Source organism: Empidonax traillii, unplaced genomic scaffold (genome assembly GCF_003031625.1).
Source record: "Empidonax traillii isolate 1590-97213 ecotype Southwest subspecies unplaced genomic scaffold, ASM303162v1 scaffold6:size4315531, whole genome shotgun sequence".
NCBI lineage: Eukaryota > Metazoa > Chordata > Aves > Passeriformes > Tyrannidae > Empidonax > Empidonax traillii.
This window is the reverse complement of record NW_020955199.1, coordinates 3,486,458-3,505,270: the sequence shown is the minus strand read 5'-3', so window position 1 is coordinate 3,505,270 and position 18,813 is coordinate 3,486,458. Positions and strand designations below refer to the sequence as shown.

The 18,813-nt window shown below is 38.3% G+C and overlaps 2 protein-coding genes across 2 annotated transcripts in view; one reads left to right on the top strand and one right to left on the bottom strand.

Moving 5' to 3' along the window:
* The window catches only part of XRCC4 (X-ray repair cross complementing 4), a 148,549-nt gene extending 148,143 nt beyond the window's left edge, over window positions 1-406 (bottom strand). Inside the window, exon 1 of the mRNA XM_027881200.1 lies at window positions 383-406. The gene's annotated coding sequence lies outside the window, so the exon portion shown is untranslated. The remainder of the gene's footprint in view (window positions 1-382) is intronic.
* An 80-nt stretch (window positions 407-486) lies between these two features.
* TMEM167A (transmembrane protein 167A) lies at window positions 487-18,567 on the top strand. Its single transcript, XM_027881244.1, is given in 5 exon segments — window positions 487-575; window positions 577-601; window positions 10,011-10,120; window positions 15,228-15,262; window positions 18,217-18,567. Coding segments are annotated over 5 exon segments (315 nt in total). The 5' UTR covers window positions 487-501; the 3' UTR covers window positions 18,288-18,567.
* The last annotated feature ends 246 nt before the right edge of the window (window positions 18,568-18,813 follow it).

Below are 18,813 nucleotides of genomic sequence, written 5' to 3'. Positions count from 1 at the left end.
CCAAAAAACACCAAAAAACACCAAGCTTCATTAAGGTACTATTTCTGTTACTCAGGCTTTCACAGCACGGGGCTCACGCGCATAGAGACCAGAGGGCGAGGTGACACCTCCGAATACAACCGTCAAAAAAGCAACCAACCAAAAAAAACACGAAAATCCCCGCATCTTTGGCGTTGGATAAAACACGTGGCTGCGGTGCGCCCGGAGGCACAGGGCCGGGTGAGGGATTACTGATCGCGGTTATCCCGTTATCCCGGCATGGGACAGCGGCGAATCTCATTGCTAATACCGTGGATCATCCCGTGGATCATCCCGTGGATCCCCGACCCCAAGGCCACCCATCCTGGTCCCCTCAGAGGGCAGGGCGGGACACCCAACCTACCTCCCGCTCCGCCGCTTCCGCCTGCCCTCCGCCAGCGAATCAGCGCCGTGTCCGCCCCTTTCGTCCCGCCCCCACCGGCCGCTTCGGCCAATCACAGTACCCTCTTGCTCCACCGGCCAATGGTGGTGGCGGCCCCGCCCCCGTGCGGTGAGGACGCGCCGTGCGCGGTTCCGCCCTGCCGGGGGGCCGGAAGGTGATGTGGCGCGGAGTGGCGCGATGGTAAGCGTAGGTCCTGCTCCAGTCCCGGCTGATCCCGGGCCTTTCCCGCACCCCTCCCTCCGCACAGACAATGCCGCATCCCCACCGCACCCCCTGGGCCCAGTGGCGCCACAGAGGGGCCGCTTACGCCGTAGGCCGTGGGCGCGGAGCCGCCCTGAGGCTTTGCCAGCTGTGAGGTGGACGGGCGTTGGGTGGAAAAAGACACGTTTTGTATCTGTGATGGCCCGTGCGGGGTAGGACAGGGGGGTTGTGTCTTTCACGAGCTCGTGACGTCATGGTGGTGGTGTATGACGCAGTAGTAGTTGTGTAACGTCATGGCGTGAGCTGTGACATCATACGTCTGGGGTAGAAAGCTGAGCTCTGGCATTGGCTGCTTTCCTCTGCTTTGTGGGTACTGTCAGAGGCCAAGGTTCATCTGCTCATGGCAACTGTGTATGGTCTATATAACTTTTGGTTTTATATTTATAAATATATATTAATTACAATTATATAAAAATTGATATATAAATCACACAATCAAATTATAATTATATATAAGATAATATTTTAATTACATATTGGAATTACATATAAAATAATGAAAGTATTAAAATAATGCAAATTCTCTATATAATAATGCATAAAAATATATATTAATGTATTTTGTATGTATAAATTTTTGTGATTATATAAATCTTATGTGTGGTTATTGTATTTATAATCTATATGTGAATATAAATATATAAAATATACAGCTCTGTGCAAGTCTATAATTAAACATAGTAATTAATATACTTATATATTATGAATATATATATTTATATATATAAAAGCCATACACATAAAATGTATGCAAGTGTATATATATGTGTACTCATTATAAATGCGTGTATATGTGTTTGTACTCATTATATAGAGTTGGCCTAGAGGGACTTTGTTGTTTATATTTTTTCTGCTTTTTTTCCCCATTTTGCATACAGATAAATACAAATGAGAGATTTGCATCTGTGTCATAGTAAAGAGGTGCGCACTGAGATACTTTTTCTCAGACAAGATTTATGTGTTTATATAGGTATGATGTTTACATGCGCGGTTTAGATACATGATTTTAAAATTAAAAAGGGAAACCAAAGGAATAACTGAGTCAAGATAAGTTTTCCCTGCAAAAAATTGAAGTTTGTGTGTAATTTTGTTTTAATATAGGAATTTTCAACATTTTTCTGATAATCACAGAGTCGTTTTGGTTGGAATGGGCCTTGAAGGGTCACCTGATCCCCCCACCTTCCATGGGCAGGGGTCACATTGTTGTATTTCCTGTGTGTTTATAGAAAAGAGAAATATCTCCTGAACATTCTTATGACTCGGTGAAAACAAAAAGGGTTCCTTTTTTTCCTTTCCTGTGCTCCAGACCTTGTCACCAGCAGGATATTGCTGGAAGTTGCTCACCTGAGCATTCCTTGGCAGATCTTTTAGATGAACCTGTTCTTATCTGTCTCTTCGAGCAGTGAACAAAGGTGGGGTTTTTTTTATGATAAGAGGCATAAATTGTCTCAGGAGATCTAAAACACACATGCAGAAAACAAAGAGACTCCTACTCAGTGCCTTTAAAAGTAGATATACTGAATTACAACAGCACCTTTCTTTTCTTCACTTAAAAAGTTTGAGATGGTACAAAAAGGCAAGAGATCTCAGTGAGACATTTCTGTTGCTCACTTAAACTCTTAAATACAAGTATTTAATAATATTATTATTTTATATTGTTTATATGTTTATACAGGAATATATATTTTTGCATTAAATATAAAATATATATAAAAATAATTAAAAACAAATACTAATGCTTGTCTCTAACAAGATTATGGCAAGTACATGAGATCTTGTGAGAATTACTTTCTCCACCTGTCCATGTTCTCTGTTCCTATGTGGTGCTTGAAGGACCCTGAAGCATAAGAATCTTCTAATAATGGGGTTTCTTATGATTTCATGTTGAAGGAGGTGAAAATGAGGTTCCTCAGCCTTTGTGGAGTTTGAGTTTCCTCAGGGGGAGCAACAACCCTCATGGCGTATCTGGGATTTTGGGTTCTCCATGGTGCCACCTCTGGTCTCATGGCTTTTTAGGGGAAAAAAAGACACTTTTAAGCTCACACTTGACTGTGAGGGAGGAAACAGCTGCTTCCTTTCATCGCAAAAATGTGCAATTACAATCAAACAAAATTTGGTGATGGAGAAAATTTTAAGAGTTGCAGAAAACGTCACAATAATTGCTCCTTTCCCCCTCACCCTGTGGTTGGACCTGATCTTGGCCCCATATTATTGCCCAAAAAATTGGTTTTGGAAGTTTCCATGAGGACAAACATTTTTGTCATGATCTTTGTTGCTCTCTTAGCTTGATGTTTATGGAAGGAATGGGAATTGCTCATAGAGCCAATTGTAAAAACATTCATTAGTAAATATTATTTCAAACCAAGCTGTTGGATATAAACATATCAGCACTTGAGACACTGGCCTGCAAAAAGAGTTCTCAGGAGTCTTCAAGTACAAAGTTTTTTGTTTGTCATATTGAAAAGGACAAGAAGTAATCAGTCCTGGTTCAGATTTGTTTTTATCATGGCTGAAGGGCACATAGGTTTAAAAACATCTGCTTCATCTGATAGTCTTAAGCTATCTTTGTGGTGTGCAAATATGTAACTTTAAGTGTTTGGTGTAGATATTTATATCCTGTCATTTCAGAGGAATATGTGAATGTATATTGTCAGTATTTTATTTCTGTAATTATAGAACAGAGGAAGTTATTTCTTCTGCCAAGGTGTAATGCCTCTCTTGATCTGTTTTGGGAAGAGGAGGATGCAATGAGTCTGCTTTACAGGTTTTACCAGGAATGGCACCGGTTGTGAAAAACCATTTCTTTGCTGAGTTTGATAAAATCACACAAATTTAATTTCACAATTTAATTTTCTGATTGTCTTGTGGCCATGGAAATAAGGTAGATACCTCTGGAATTTTGTGAAAAATATTACTTGTCTTGCAGATGCTAAATATTCAAACCATGCACCCAAACTCTGCCAAGCAGGAGACCTACAGAGGACCTGCCCGGTGCCATAGCACATAAGACACTTAACAGAGCCTGTTGTGATTTGTTGTCTAAGTATTTTTTTCCTGATACAGAATTACTTTTTTCCTGTTCTAGAGAGATGGTTCTACTATTAATGAAAAAAAAAAAAAAAAAAGTAAATAGTATATATAAAGTATTTGTGGTCCTCTTTTTAGTTCTTAAGTAAATTAAAATATGTTTCTTTTTGAGAACTTAGACTTTCTTGTATGTCCATGTGCACATTCCTGTAGCCCCTTCCATTATAAAATCATGATTTTTGCACGCTGTTTTTATTAGAGTGAGGTTGTCACCTGATTCAAAATGTGCTTTGCTATGATTCTTATCTCTTCCATTCACAACCACAGCATTTATAAGTTTACCCAGTAAATTTCAAGGTAAATGAATCAGTGTGGTGGCAACTTCAGAAAGGAGAGCAATGTGGGAGAAGGTGTCTCTCTCTCTCTCTCTCTATATATATATATATATAAAACTTTTTTTCTTCTGTTTCATTGCACTTTAGGAATCTCTTATGCCCAGGTTTTCAGGGAAGGAGAGGAGAAAGAGCTACAAATCAAGATTTGCATCCTTTCAGAGAGCTGTGTGGCAATGACTGAATATGATCTACACAACTGATAGTTACAGAAACTACTAAATATGTTCTCTTACTCTGGAGAACATACTTAGATTTAACATCCTAAAAAGAAGGGATATATAAAGTATTCCTTTTGTGTATAGGGGAAGAGAGTGGAGAAAAAAATCTCTGTGAAATTGCAAACTGTGTAATCTGCAAAGGAGACCTGGAGGAAAAGACACTTCAAGCTTTTACTGGCATATTTACCATAATTCTGTGCTTTTTTTAATAAATGTATGAATATACACACCTTTGTGTTACAGTGACCCTGATAAAAGAGGTTAATAGTCACTTCGGGTTTTATTGTAACATACTTTCATGAAATGCTGTGTCTGCTAGAGGCTAATACCAAACGTTCAATTTTCAAGCTAGATATTGGGTCAAAGAGGAAGGAATCCAAGTGAGTGGAATTTCAGCATTGTCACCTTGAGGTGTCTTTTCACTGTTGGTCTTTGGATTTGAATTGCAGTAAAAAAACCTAAATGTGTTAAAAGAGAGGTTTTATAGGAGAGGACAACTGTTTCCATATGCTAATTAATTGTTTAAAGAGATTGCTAGTGTTTTAAATAGATATATTACTCTTCAGCTGACTGAAAAGCTTACATGTCAGCTCCTGCATGCTGTGCTTGCCATTTAAATTAGCCAATGTACTTCTTCAATAAATACCTAGGTAAAAGATTCCTTACTACTCTAATTGAGCCTTAGCCTAAGTTTCATGAGTCCAAAATTACATATTTTAGACAGAAATGTGAATGACCGTTAAACATTATTCCTAAATTCTTTGAAAACCAAATACTGAAGTGAATATGCTGTAAATCCAGAGTAAAACCCCATATTTGTGTTTGAACAACCAGTAACTGCAATTGGCCAGTATTTGGATACTAATTAAGCACAAACTAGTTTTTTCTAAACTCGCCTTTCTTAGTTTTGCGGTATAATTTTTCCAATAATCACTTCAAACTTAAATGATTTGCACTTTTTGTATATTTTTATAGCCGTAATTATCATGCCTCTTTTACAAATGATTATTTTCCATTCATTTTTATCAAGCTGCATTTGGCAGCAGTGGTGAAAATAACTATTTTTTTAATAGGTTGGAATATAATAAAATTAGGTGCTTGTTTTAATTACTTTTTGGCAATTATTTTGACTTCCAGGTTGTGAGTAGTCCCTCTTGTTTTATTTTCTGTTAGTTTTTTTCAGTATAATTCCCCTAAAAATTTGATTTCAACTGGGGAAATACAAACTGAATTGCCTAATGGAAACCCTAGATAATAAGCATTTTCTCTTTCAGCTTTGTGAGGACCTCTTCATTAAAATTTCATAGACTGATTTCACTATTGTATGATGGGATTTTTATCAGCTCTTGCTTAACAGTTTAACTGTAGTGTGTAAGCTCTTGCTCACACTTTGAGAAACCCAGTCATTTAGCTGCCTATCAGTATTTGTTTCTTTGGTCCCAGAACACTTTATCATCCATTAATTTTATAATATTGAGGAGGAAAACAGAAAATAAAACTGTTCAAGAAAGACTGAATGTTCTGCAGCATGTTGTGCAAATGAGGTTATAATTTCTATAGAATATTCCAGTAATATATCTGTGCTTGCCCACATAAATTGATTATTGTAATAGTAACCACAGGACAAAGTTTAGCAACTTACTGGCCCTACAGTGGCCTCTTCTTTTGTAGCACACACAGATAAAATCATCATGGTCACGCTGCAATCAGAGACAGAGTAATGATTTTGTAAATACTTAAAGTCTAGGGGAGGTTAAGCTTCAGTTTGGGTGTTAAGCCTGTTGATATAAACTAGGAGAGCTTTTATTTTAGACTTCCTACCAACCCAGTAGGACAAACAGCATGGGGTTTTTGTTCTCCTGGATGTTTTATTTCCCCTGGAGGCATGATGTCAAGGAGTTTGTTTTCAACAAAAGTGTAGCAGGCGAGGGGAAAGCCAGCAGGGCTGTTGTGACACAGAGTTGCATCAAAACTTACAACGTAATTTATTACAGTGCTACCCAAGGGTTACATCAGTAAATGCATCGGTTGGTAATTCTGGTGTTGTCTGCAAGGACATGGAACAAAACCATGTCTCTGCAGCAGAGAATGCTGGAGTGATGGAATGAATGAGAACTGCAGAGGTAGAATAGTTACAGTGTCTTGTCCATGGGCTGTCAATTTCAATGCAGAAACATGTTTAGAATTAGTGCATCCATTATGGCTGTTTCTGCTGAGGGTGAATACATATTCACCAGTGATCACTGAAAAATCAGTCAATGATCTCAGTGTCCCCTCAGCAAATTGAATTAAATATTCTTATGAAGTACAAGAGCCATTGATATCCAGAACTCTGAGCGGCTTCTTTTTTTTCTATCTCTACAAGCGTAGTAAATTTAATGCTGACTAAATTGCAGGAGGTGCAACCTTGTCAATAATGAGGTTATCAAGGCCTGTGCAAATATTGTGACCAATCATGATTTCCTTTCTCAGTCGCATAGGTAATTTTTAACTTTGACTTGACTCTTATTAAAATATATTAAACTTTGTTTATATTCAGATGGAAATACATTCAGATGTCCCTAGCTGTGCCATTTGATTTCCAACTAGTGTACATTCCCATTAGTATTTAATGTAATATATGCCACCACTGCTAATCTAAACACAGAAAAACTTTCAGGAGTAATCATTCTTTATGGTTTATTATATGGAGTTTTTACTAACATACATCATGATTAGGAAATAATATTAAGGCCTTTTTAAAGTCTAATTTTGGGAAGGATTTTGGGCAGGTAGCTCTCAAAGCTGAAGTCTATGTTCTTAAATTTCTAAAGACTTTGGTAAAAGCTTATGCTTGGATGTTCTTCTGGTTGCAAAACCTCATTAGTGCTGCAGGTGGGGAACATCAGGGGACTGTGATTACTTAGGTAACACAGAGTGGAACCACTCAGGTGTTTCCACTGTGTCAGAACTGTACCAAGTGCAGATGCAGGAAATTTCAGCCTGTAAAATTAAAGCTTGCACTGCCTAAAACCAGAATAAAATACCAGTGCTGATTGTTTTCTGTGTTTGAATGTGAGTCTTGGGAAGTTAGTTGTAGTTTCACCCACATGCGGACACAGTCTAAAAGACAGCATCAATTTCTCCATGTGCTGAGATTTCTTTGTAGTGGGAATGAAGCTCACAGGACCTGCCTTAAGCCAGTCAACACATTTGAAAGATCCTAATTAATTACTTTTCGATCAGAGGAACCCAGTTGAACTAAATCAACTGTGACCCACCTACATTACATTGTCCAGGTAGCTCCGTATGTGAATGCAGCATTTTTAAAAGGATTCTGAGAAATTAACAACTCACAGCAGCTTTTAATTCCACCAGCTGAAGCAGCCAAATGTAATTCTCTTTTTTGTGAATTCAGCTGGGCTGTAAGAATTACTTGGGATGCGAAAAGCAAAGCCAATCTAATTCAAGACTAAATTTTCATTTCCAGTTTAAAATTGTAGGCCAGTTTTAGAACGCTCACTCATGTCCAGATGTGCAGATAAAGGTGTCATTCAGGGCAGGGTCCAGTGGAAGGAGGTCTGTAATTGCATGTCTTCAGGAACACGTGAGGACTCCAACAAAGAGTAATTATACCCTACCCCTGCTGATGAACTAAGCACACATTTCATGAGTATTCATTTACAATTGCTGCTGAAGGGGAAGCAAGTGTGCCCTGGTGCCATTTCCCTGTGTTGTGGTGCCCAGTGCAGCCCTGGGAAGCAGCTGCAGGAATTCCTGGGAGCGGGGCTCTGTGAGATGTGCAGAGCAGCTGCTTGTCCCAGGGGACTGATCCAGTTAATCAGTTGATAGGGAATATCTGGCTGTGCTGAGGGGCAGCCGTGTTCCCAGACCCTCAGGAGCCACAGGACCCCGGCTCTTGTGGGACAGAGCAGGTTCTTCTGCAGGGAATCCAGAATTCCCTGGGTTCTGGAGCTGGCAAAACCTCCTGTCACCTACAGAGGCAGAGGAGTCTGGTGGTGATGAGCAGTGTTTTGTGCTTTGTGAATATACTCTCCATTATTTATGACATGGCAGGACAGAATTGATACCTAGTTAGGCAATACTAAATTAAACATGACTCAAGTAAATGCCATGGCTCAGAAGAAGAGCAAGAAGCCTTATGTTTCAGGACCAAGGGCTTACACTGGGTGTGGGTCACTGGCATAATGTCCCTTCTCCATCATCCCAGAAATGTTGGATTTCAGGGATGCTGAAATCTCTGACACAGGATGCAGAGGCAGAGTTGTTCCTTAAGGTTCTCTGTGATGCTCCTTTTAACACAGTGGCCTGTACCCATTACGTTTGGTATTTAAACTACTCTGAATATCTAACCCTTTCTAAAGCACTTATTCAGGCTGGTAGTTGTATTCATTTTCTGTTGTTGCTTCATGGACTTTTAAATAAGCCAAAGTTTTTTGCCTTTTTTTGTTTGCTTGTTTGTTTGTTTGTTACAAGGTTTTTTATATCAGAAGGATTGTGGATGTTCCAGTGGCTTTGCTTGTACTACAGCTTCGTATTTTTCTCTCTTAATTTTACTGTTAGTGCTGTAATGAACTGAAATATTGTGATTTTCCTGTATAATTCTTTTTAACTGTGAAGAGAAATTCGATTATCAGAGCTTCTAAACATTGGAATTTTTTGACACAGGGAGAAAGCACACGTGCATCAACAGAGATGTGCCTCAGGCTGTGGAAATGAAGGCTCTTATGTGCTCTAAAATATGCTTGGAGAGGGAAACTGCTATGTAATAGCCCTTCCTAAGTGCTAAATATTTACCCTTAATTAAATACCACCACTCAGCCATCTGGGTTGAGCAGTGCAAAAATATGAGACATAAATTCATCAGAACTCCAGAATGAAGAACGAATTTATTGTATTTGCTTTGACCTTTTTTTTTTTTTTTTGAACTTTACACTAAATTGGATTCAGAAATGGGGGAAACAGAGTGAAGATAAAATAAAGCTTTTTGAAGTAAGCAATTGCCTTACCTGGTGCTGTCAAGCAGACTAAATTCCAGTTGAGACAGTTAAAAGTTAAAAGAAACCCCAAAACTGTAAATAAATTTAAAAAGGTTTTGATATGCAGTTTCTGCCTATTACTGATAATTAAAAATTTACCAAATTGCCAAATATTGCATCAATTTCTCAAGAATTATTACTTCTTACTGCCACTAGGCTGACCAGTGTTCACTATCAAACAATAGGACTTTCTTTCTCAATCCAAAGGCAACTGCTCCATTTGTCCAGCATTTTCCATGTAATTAGCACTTCTAAAAATGTATTTACAGGAAAGATGTTTTAAATCAAAAATAAAAATGTAATTTGAAAATAAAATTAATCACTTACTGTAGTTCAGATGGGCTTGACTGTGTATGTCTATAAACTTTTTGAATTTGTCATGTAGTCTTCATAAAGGGGTATATTAACAATCCTCCTACCTATGTCTTGTCGTTCTCTGTCTTGGCTACCACTGGTTTACAGCCAATTACTCTTCATCTTCTGTACCACTGCCATATTTTACTGATGCAAAGATTTTCTGGCTCATTGTCATTGTTGGTTTCATTTTTGGTTTTAATGGGTATTACCTAAGGGTTCACCTATTTTTTTCCAATGAGGGAAGTTTTGTATTGTAAAGGAGTAATTTTTATCTTCTGATTTTCCTCCACAGTCTGCCATCTTCAACTTCCAGAGTCTGCTGACAGTAATCTTGCTGCTCATATGTACCTGTGCCTATATCAGATCTTTGGCTCCCAGCTTACTGGACAAAAATAAAACTGGGTATGTAGTCTGATAATTTTACAAATGCACAAGACGTGTGGTTTTAACTTCAACTTTTTAGTACCCTCTGATGGTGTCTGTGATAATACAAATAGTATTTTGGAAAACTTCTCTCTTTGAAGATAAAAATCTTCATTTTGTACATTACAATAGAGTGCAATAACGTATCTGCAAGGCCTTAGTTTTAATTGTATTGAAATAATTTATTAGCTAACTAACTTAAATAATGCTGCATTATTAGTTTTCTGAATTTACAGCTTTCTTGTTAGATGCTTCTTAAAGATACAGAAATGAAAGGCAGAAAGGAAACATTCTCCTACACATGGCTATTGTTGCAATGATTTAGTTTTGATCCTTAGGGTGGGTAAAAAAACAGCAAAAGCTGGCATTTTGTTTGTTTTCAAGACAGGTGTTTTGGAGATAAAAGTTTGAAACGCAGCTTTAGCAATAATCTTTAACTAAAAAAAAACCCTAAGAATATTCGTTAAAATAAGCAACACTATCCTTATGTGTGGTCTGTTTAAATCATGGGTTTATACTGTCTAAGATGAAAGAATTTCTAGAAGAGAAATTTTAAAAGTTTCTACAAACCTAACCTATGTTTTTTGTGTCCTTTGGACACTCTTAACTGTGATCAGCAGAACTGTCATTTAATTGTAGTGGTTTTAAAGTAATTTTTCGACTATTATGACATAGAAACCACTGAGACTGTCCACAATATTTCAGAAATAGTATCACTTGAGGTTAGTAGAGAAGAGATAGTATTTGTAGAAGTAGAAGGTAATTCTAGCTGGAAATGTTCTAGGTGGGAAAACAGACAGGCTTTTGGGAGCTGGGTGTTTGACTTGTCCACTTTTTCCTTTAGGTCATTTCCTGCTAAATAAAATTTTCCTTTTCCCTTAGTATCTCCTGTCACTTCTGCATTTAATTTTCAGAAGAATTCTCAAGTTTTAATTAGACTCTTGTCACCAAGAACCTTCAGTGTTTGTCTTCTGAAAACCTTTGTTGTAGTTAACCTCTGGAGTTATGTTTAATCACCCAGGTTTTTTTCTTTTAGCATCATAAGTAACCAGAGTATGCCAGAGTTTTTAAATTTGGGAGTTCTAACACAAAAACACTTGTGTCCGTTTATAAGAAATTGCCACTGACATGGGAGATTTCTTTGGATAGAAGTAAAGATGGAAAGAAAGGATGACTTCATGAAGGACAGGGAGTGGGAGGGCGAGGGGAGTTTGGGTGTCTGCTGGTGGAAGATAACACAATAGTCAATGAGGTATACACAGTAAGAAGTAAGAATGTTTATTTTACTGATTAAAAATTTTAGTGCTGTTCTTGGCAGGGAGTATTTCCTTTAATCTGGAGCTACTCTGTTTATTCTTGAGGCAAATCTGTCTGGAGCACAATAGAAGTCTCTTAATAAAATGTTTTCAAAGGGTGCTGACACAGTGGAGGAGTTGGGCGTTTGATCTGTAGGTTTGTATTTATATAGATGTTGGACATACCGTTTTGTTTCATAGATACATGCGTATGTAGACTGCTTTGTACTGGAGAATAAAACCTTGGCCTGGAAGCAATGAAATTTGTTTCCTGTGTGGTGGATGTTTACATGGAGCTCGTATGCTGTTAAACCCCTGTCCCTCTCCTCTGACATATTCCATGCTCAGATGGAAACGTCTAGACATATGGGATAAAACAAACTCTGGTGATATTTCATTTTACCACAGGGATGAGCTTACCTCATTATTCCTGCTCCAAATTAATGACATTAAAAAAAAGTAGCAATAAAATATTAAAGTGACAGAGAGGAGGAATGTTGATAGTTACTCACTTTATTTCCAAGTGAGTGGTAACTTTGGTGAGGATTTAAATGAGTTGATACTAAGGGAAGAAGCATTTTTCTGTTGGTTGAGAGACAGTGTTGCAAAGTGATGTCACCCATCCTCTTAACACTCTATTTCATCCTCTTCACTTCTGCCAAAGTCTGTCTGTTCCTACCAAGCCAAGCTGAATTTTAAAACTTCATTCTCCCTTACACGCCTTGAGTGTTTCCATGTGCTTTGTTCTGTTTAAGCCTGAGAAAGCAAGTGGAGATTTACTGCTTCATACTAACTAGGGGAGAACGTGTACCACAACATCATTCCTTCCTCTCTGCTAACCAGAAAGATGTGTTAGCTTATGTGCAGCAGAGTTCCCTTTGATTTTCCACAGCCATTGCAGTGGGGTATCTCTCACACTCCCTCCTGCAGTGGCACTGGGGCTGTCCTGGTAAACACATGGAGGCTGCATTTTCCCAACATATACTGTTCAGCAGTTGAAGTCTAAGGCCCCGATAACTGCTCCTCAACTTAATGGGTTTCATTTATTTGGGTTTTTTGCTCTCCAGACAACCAATGCCACTTTCATGACCAGGGCTTTTAACATCTAACACTGAAAGCCAGTAACAGGCAGAAGCTTGTGCGCATTTGGCTTGTGGCTGCCAAAAAACAACGGGTGTGAAGGCCAGACTGACACACTTCACCTGCCTCCAAACACGGATGGAGAGGAACGTAAAGGGGAGAGTAGGGAACAGTGCAGTTACCTGGAGTGGTTGCTTCAGGAGGAATTATTTTGGGGGAAATTCATTCAAGGCAGCATCATTTCTGTAAAAAACAAACAGGTTTTGACTTGAAGAGCTGCATGTTGTGAACCTAAGATGAACACTAATGGAAAAATCCAGGGGAGCAGAAGGTCTGTACAGGCTTTTCCTGCAGTGTGAGCTTCCCAGTTCATCCCGAGGATATTACTGTAGCTGGTTAGAAGGTCCTGATTTCCATCTGCCTCTGCTCGGTAGTGGGGTATGTGGACAGACAGACACTGAGCTGTTCCAGTGGCACACAAGCTCTTTAAAAAGGTGCTGCTGTCATCTGTGGGAAGGTTTGTCAGTCCCCCTTTCAGTGACTTTTAAGTTCATAAATTGTTAACTGCAGTAAGGGGACCTGATGAAACCCATATTCTGTTGTGTACCTACCACATCAGATATTTGTATTTTCACTGAGAGCTAGAAGCAATGTACAATACTTCAGTAAGAACTTCACACTGTTAAACATAGTCAAAAAAAACCTGAGAAAATACCCTTGCTGAGATTGTAAGGCAAATTCAGTGTATTTATAGACTTCCTGAAAGAGTTAATACTCTTTTTCCCAGGCAAGATTCTTCAAACACACATAAAAGGAACAGTAATGTTTATTCCTTCATGGGCAAGCTTTTGAGAGATGGCAGCATGAGAAGCAGGGCTGTGGAAGTTTTTGTGTTGGTTTTGCAGCACACTATCTGTAAATTCCAATTTTACAGAGAGTGACAAAGTTTTTGAGAACCTGAAGTGCTACCCATGCAGTAATGTGGGCCTATGTGTTTTGCTCCGTAAGATTTACACATGAATGCCTTTCTACCTGCATGCATCCTCAAAAAGTGCCTAGATGTCTCGAGGTTACTTTATTGTATGACCTCTTAGCCTGGAAAAGTGTGGTGCTCCACATGCAGTCATTATTATTTCTGCTTGTGGAGCTACATAAAAGCAGCAAAAAAAAAGGGCTTTGGCTTTACAGAAATACAGTAAAAGCCAAATAAGTATAAATATATACATATATATTTCGCTTGAGGTAAACAATCTAAAGCCCAAATGAAAAAGCCTTTTCTAGAAATGGAAATGCTAAAATGCTGTTCATGATAAATTGGTCAGCAAGAGATATGTTGGTCAAAAAGCATTTCACTTTGACTTTGAAAACCTTAATCTCTTGCTACCTCACTTGGTTCTCACCTGCCTGACACCGAGTCTTTATTTCAGAAGTAAAGGTGAGGTTGCTAAATGGAAAGAAAAAGAGATGTTGAAGTAAACTGAGGCCATAAAAGAGACCATAAAATATGAAGTAGCAGAGAAATTATTTTTTCAAAGGTCCAGGATGTGTTGTCTACTGAAGATGCAGGAGCAAGGGACCCATTCCTACCTGTCTGCACTTAACCATATTAAAAATAGGCAATTGCCAGAGCCCAAGAAAGGGGAAGGATAGATAATCAAGCCAGTGTCAGTGTAGTTCAGAGCACTGTGGGAAAGCACTTGGAGAACTGCAGGTATAGTTACAACCCCACAAATAACACAAGCTGAAGTAACGGCTGATAAGCGTATTAGGAGAAGGAGGAAAAGTAATTAGGTTTCTTCTTTTTTTGCTCCATTAATCTATAAATAAACAATATAGTTGAATCCAGACATTTTTACTGCATTGCGACCAGACGTACTATGAAGGAAACCTTCCTGCAGACAAGTTTTGAATATTTTTGACCAACATTTATAAGGCTGAAAGCTACCTTCTTATTCAGGATGCTTAATATGCTTCCCCTTCTCCTCCTCAGATCCTAATGCAGTCCTTGGCCTTGCTTCTCTTGAGCAGTCAGTGTGAGATTATTTTAGTTAGACAAAGAAATTGTAAGTAAAGGAGTAAGAACAAACCATAAGAATTGTTTTGTTATAGTTTCAACAGAAGCATTCTATATTAGATTACACCTGTGAGAAGAAAATGCCTGCTAGAGAAGGCATTTTTATCCACTGTTTCTAAGAGAAATGCAAAAGAGAGACTACAAAGCATTAAATTTAAAGTGCTGAAGTTTATCATCTGTCCTACTTGTAGGAAAACTCGCTTCAAAACCTTTGACATAAAAAGTTCCCCACATACAATGGTGTAGAGGTCTGTTGGTATTTCCAACTCCCAATATTTGTATAGTTCTGAGTTTTTTTGTTAACATAATTTTCTGTGTGTGGTACTTTAATGTAGACTGCACAATTCTGATGAAATTAATCTGGAATACAGACTGAGTTAAATGCATCTTGGTTTTTCTTGCATGCAAAAAACCCCACCTTGCTAGACTTGGAACTTTGCCTCTCATGTAGTTCATAGCCTGTGCCTCTTTGTGCAGGTATCTGCTACTTTCTCATGTCCAGAAGAGGGTCAAGTTGACAGACTACTGTCGATTCAGATTGCTTTAGAATAGAAGAAAGAAAATCTGGACTTAGATTATTTTCTTAAATATTGTTTTTTAAACTCAAGAGACTAATGAATTTGTTTTGTCTTTACAGACTGTTGGGGATATTCTGGAAGTGCGCCAGGATTGGTAATTCTTTTTTTTTTTTTTTTAATTTTAAAATCTTTAAGACCAGTGCTTTTTCTGGCATTATTTGTTAAGTTAATGTTTTTCTGTAGCAATGAATTCCATATATACACTCTGTCTTAAAAAATGCAGGTTTTACCCCTGTGAAATAAGGGAGCAGGATATCGCTGTCTTAGATCAGCGTCATGGAAGGCCTGCATATTCTGATGTCAGTTCATGTGTGTGATGTTATATTTTCAGAAGTCTTTCACACTTCTTGCCACGTGAAGTAATCATGGGGGAATTCTTATTAACGTACAAAGAAATGAATGATTCCTTATAAACTGCAATCTATATAAAATGCTAATGGACTACTGAAAAAAAGCCAGATATTTATCTTATAGTAATAAAAAATAATGCATTGAGGTTCTGTTTAAGCACGAGTGTATTTTTTTTTCTCTTCTTTCTTTAGTCAGCTTCTGTGCACTTCTGAATTACAGAAAGCTGTTCATGTCAAGTGACATCTGCAGACAGGCTGATCAGCTCTATCTGATTCCTGACATTTTCCCATAACATTGGGTTTATATTTATTTTAATCCTTATCCTGAATTTATTTTGAGAGGGAAATTGGAATATACAAGAGAAGTATAGTCTCAACTTTTAAGGTATATCCAGGATTTTTAAAAATTACAAACCCATCATCAAAACAGTGTTGTTCAAGTTGCATTGTTAATGTACAGCAGAAACTATTAGCTTGTAACTGTAGATCTTCTTACTTGTCATTAAAACTATGAAGAGAAAAAAGAGAAAGAAAACCTGTATGATTCCCCTTTCTGCATTCCGGGCTTTGAGAGGGGCATGACATGCATTTTTCAATTTGTAAAAAAGCATTGACACAAAAAAATGTTTTTTGTTGAGACCTGTTGTTAAAGTGATTGCAGATATTGTCCTATTTAGATAATTGACATAGCAGAATCAATTTTAGTGCTGTAATTGAAAGATACTGGGAAGATGTCAGATGTCAGAAATTATTTTGAGCTGTACCAGCGAAAACAAATGTAAAAATTGAGCTGCTTTAGGGTTTGTTCAAGGTTGAAGAGAATACTTTACTTCACCTTCCCTTGTCATCTTCTTTCTAGTCAATTAAGTGCAGGCATATTCTTTTCTGTTAGCTATGTTTCTATTACAGCTTGCATCTAGAGTGGACCAATTTGACTTTCTTTTTTAGACTGAGAGGTGAAAATGGGCTTTGGGGACGATTCCTGTCATTTTGTTTGTGTTACTCACGAAGGCATGTACAAAGCGTAGGCTTCTAAAAAATGAAAATGTCTCCTGGCTTCCTTTGCATTTAACATCCCTAGTATGTTTAAACAACCTTTTCACATGTGCATAAGATATTAATCGCAAGCAAGTGGTTACATATTTACAGAGTTGTGCAAAATTATGTTTAATCCTGCCACATGGTGATTTCTCTTTTAAGAAAATTAGGAGCAGAAAAGTATAACCCATATGAATATTGTAATACCCTGAACTGTAGGAGTTGGACTTCCTCAAAATTTATTTTAAACAGATGTGAAACTGCAGACATTGATTCTTTCAGTTATTTGAAGTTTAATTAAATATGTGCCAGATCATGGCAACATCTTGTAATGTCACTGTGGCAGGCACTCCTGCTTATGGGAGCTGTCACTGCAACTATTTTATTTTTTATTTTCTCTCTATGGAAAGTTTGTTGCCCATGTATTTGAAGGTTCTGCTGGTAAAAATTACTCTTTTTTTAATGAGAAATGCACCTTGATGCTAAATTTGGAAGCCTCGGTATTCTTTTTTCTTTAACGATTCTCTGAAAACTGTGTCTTAAAATAAGATGGTTTATAGAGTAAGACAAAAGACCTGGCACAGCACAGGGAAATTGAATTTTGTTTAAGGCAAACAGCCCCAGCTCTGTCTTTGTGCTTCTGGATGTGTAAAAACAGGAAACTTCGCACTTTAAAGACAGATTGCAGTGTTGACACTTCCTGACAGCTCTGAGGGCTGGAAGTGCCATCCAGAGTTGGTCTCTACAGAGCGAAGTCAGTGGACCTATGAAGAATAAAGTTTAAGTAGAAGTGTAAAAACACCTGGCTAATTAAGTGGAGGAAGTGTTCATGTGAATAGGTATCAGTCTAGCTAACATTACTGTTAACCCCCTGACTGTGTTACAGTTCCCCACATAAGGTTATTCCTTTTTTCCTCTCATAGTTTACTTTGTAAATAAGACACCTCTGTAACATTTTGTCCTGATCCAAATGAAGGGGAATAGATCTCTCATGATTACTTTTGCCTCCAAATATAAGTGGGCTAATGGAGTAAACTTAACTTTTCATTCATGGTGTGCCCTGGAAAAGCTGTGACATCAATTTGAAACAATCAGAAATACAGGTGTCTGCAACTTCTATGATCTGTTGACCATTTTTATCTTGGAAATGTGTGGGCCAGACCCTCTTCATGTGCTTACAATGTTATGTCCCTTTAACAAGTAAAAAAGACAGGCATCTCTCCGTCTTCTTTAGACCAGTTTGCTCCAACCTGGCCCTGGACACTTCCAGAGATGGAGCAGCCACAGCTTCTCTGGCCAACCTGTGCCAGGGCCTCACCACTCTCACAGGAAACATTTTCTTCATGATATTTAGTCTAAACTTCCTCTCTTTGAGTTTAAAGCCGTTTCTCCTTGTCCTGTCACTACATGCCCTTCTTTAAAGTCACTATCTTAAAGCGAAGAGCTGCAACTCTGTCTTTTTGTAGAAATATCCTACATTTGGGTTTTCCATGTGTATTCTTACTGGGCACACAACTGTACCTCTAATAGCATTTCTCCAGCCAGAAATGCTGAATGTGAACTTGCACATGCTATATCACAGTTAGCACGTTAGACTAGGAGCAGCCTGGATCTGTTTAGTCATTCCTGAATCTTTCTTTTGGGCTTTTCCCCCTCCTAGGTGAGCGGAAGAGCCCCTACGTGGCTGTGTGCTGTGTCGTGATGGCCTTCAGCATCCTCTTCATGCAGTAGAGCCTGGAGAGTGTCCCCCGCTGCCAGACAGCACAGTGTGGGAGAGTTCCTGGCAGGAAAAGATGGGAAAGTGTCACCAAGTCTTCTCCCACATGATGGACCCCCCGTCTTCTGGTGGACAACCCCTGCAAACACACCATCCTGTGCAGTATTAGTGATCACAACCCAGATGACATGTGCTTGTTAATGTGGAGTCAGCACTGATGTAACTCTTGAAAGAGTCTATTCTAACCATAGCAATAAGGCCACCCTTGGAAAAATAAAGAACAATGTGACTTTAGTGTGTGTTTATCAAAGTATTTTTAGTTCTTTCTGTCCTAACAGTTCCTCTTGTTTTGAGAGTGATAGCCCTGCTCTCATTCTAAAAATACAACCTCCAACCTAAGTTACATTCAGCTATTTATTTTTAAACTTGAAATTCCTCAAATAATCTGTCAATATTTTTTTTGTTAAGATAAGATATGAGTAAAAACAGGGACCAAAACTGTAGTGATGTCTGATTAGCTGCTGAGAAGGCATGGATGTG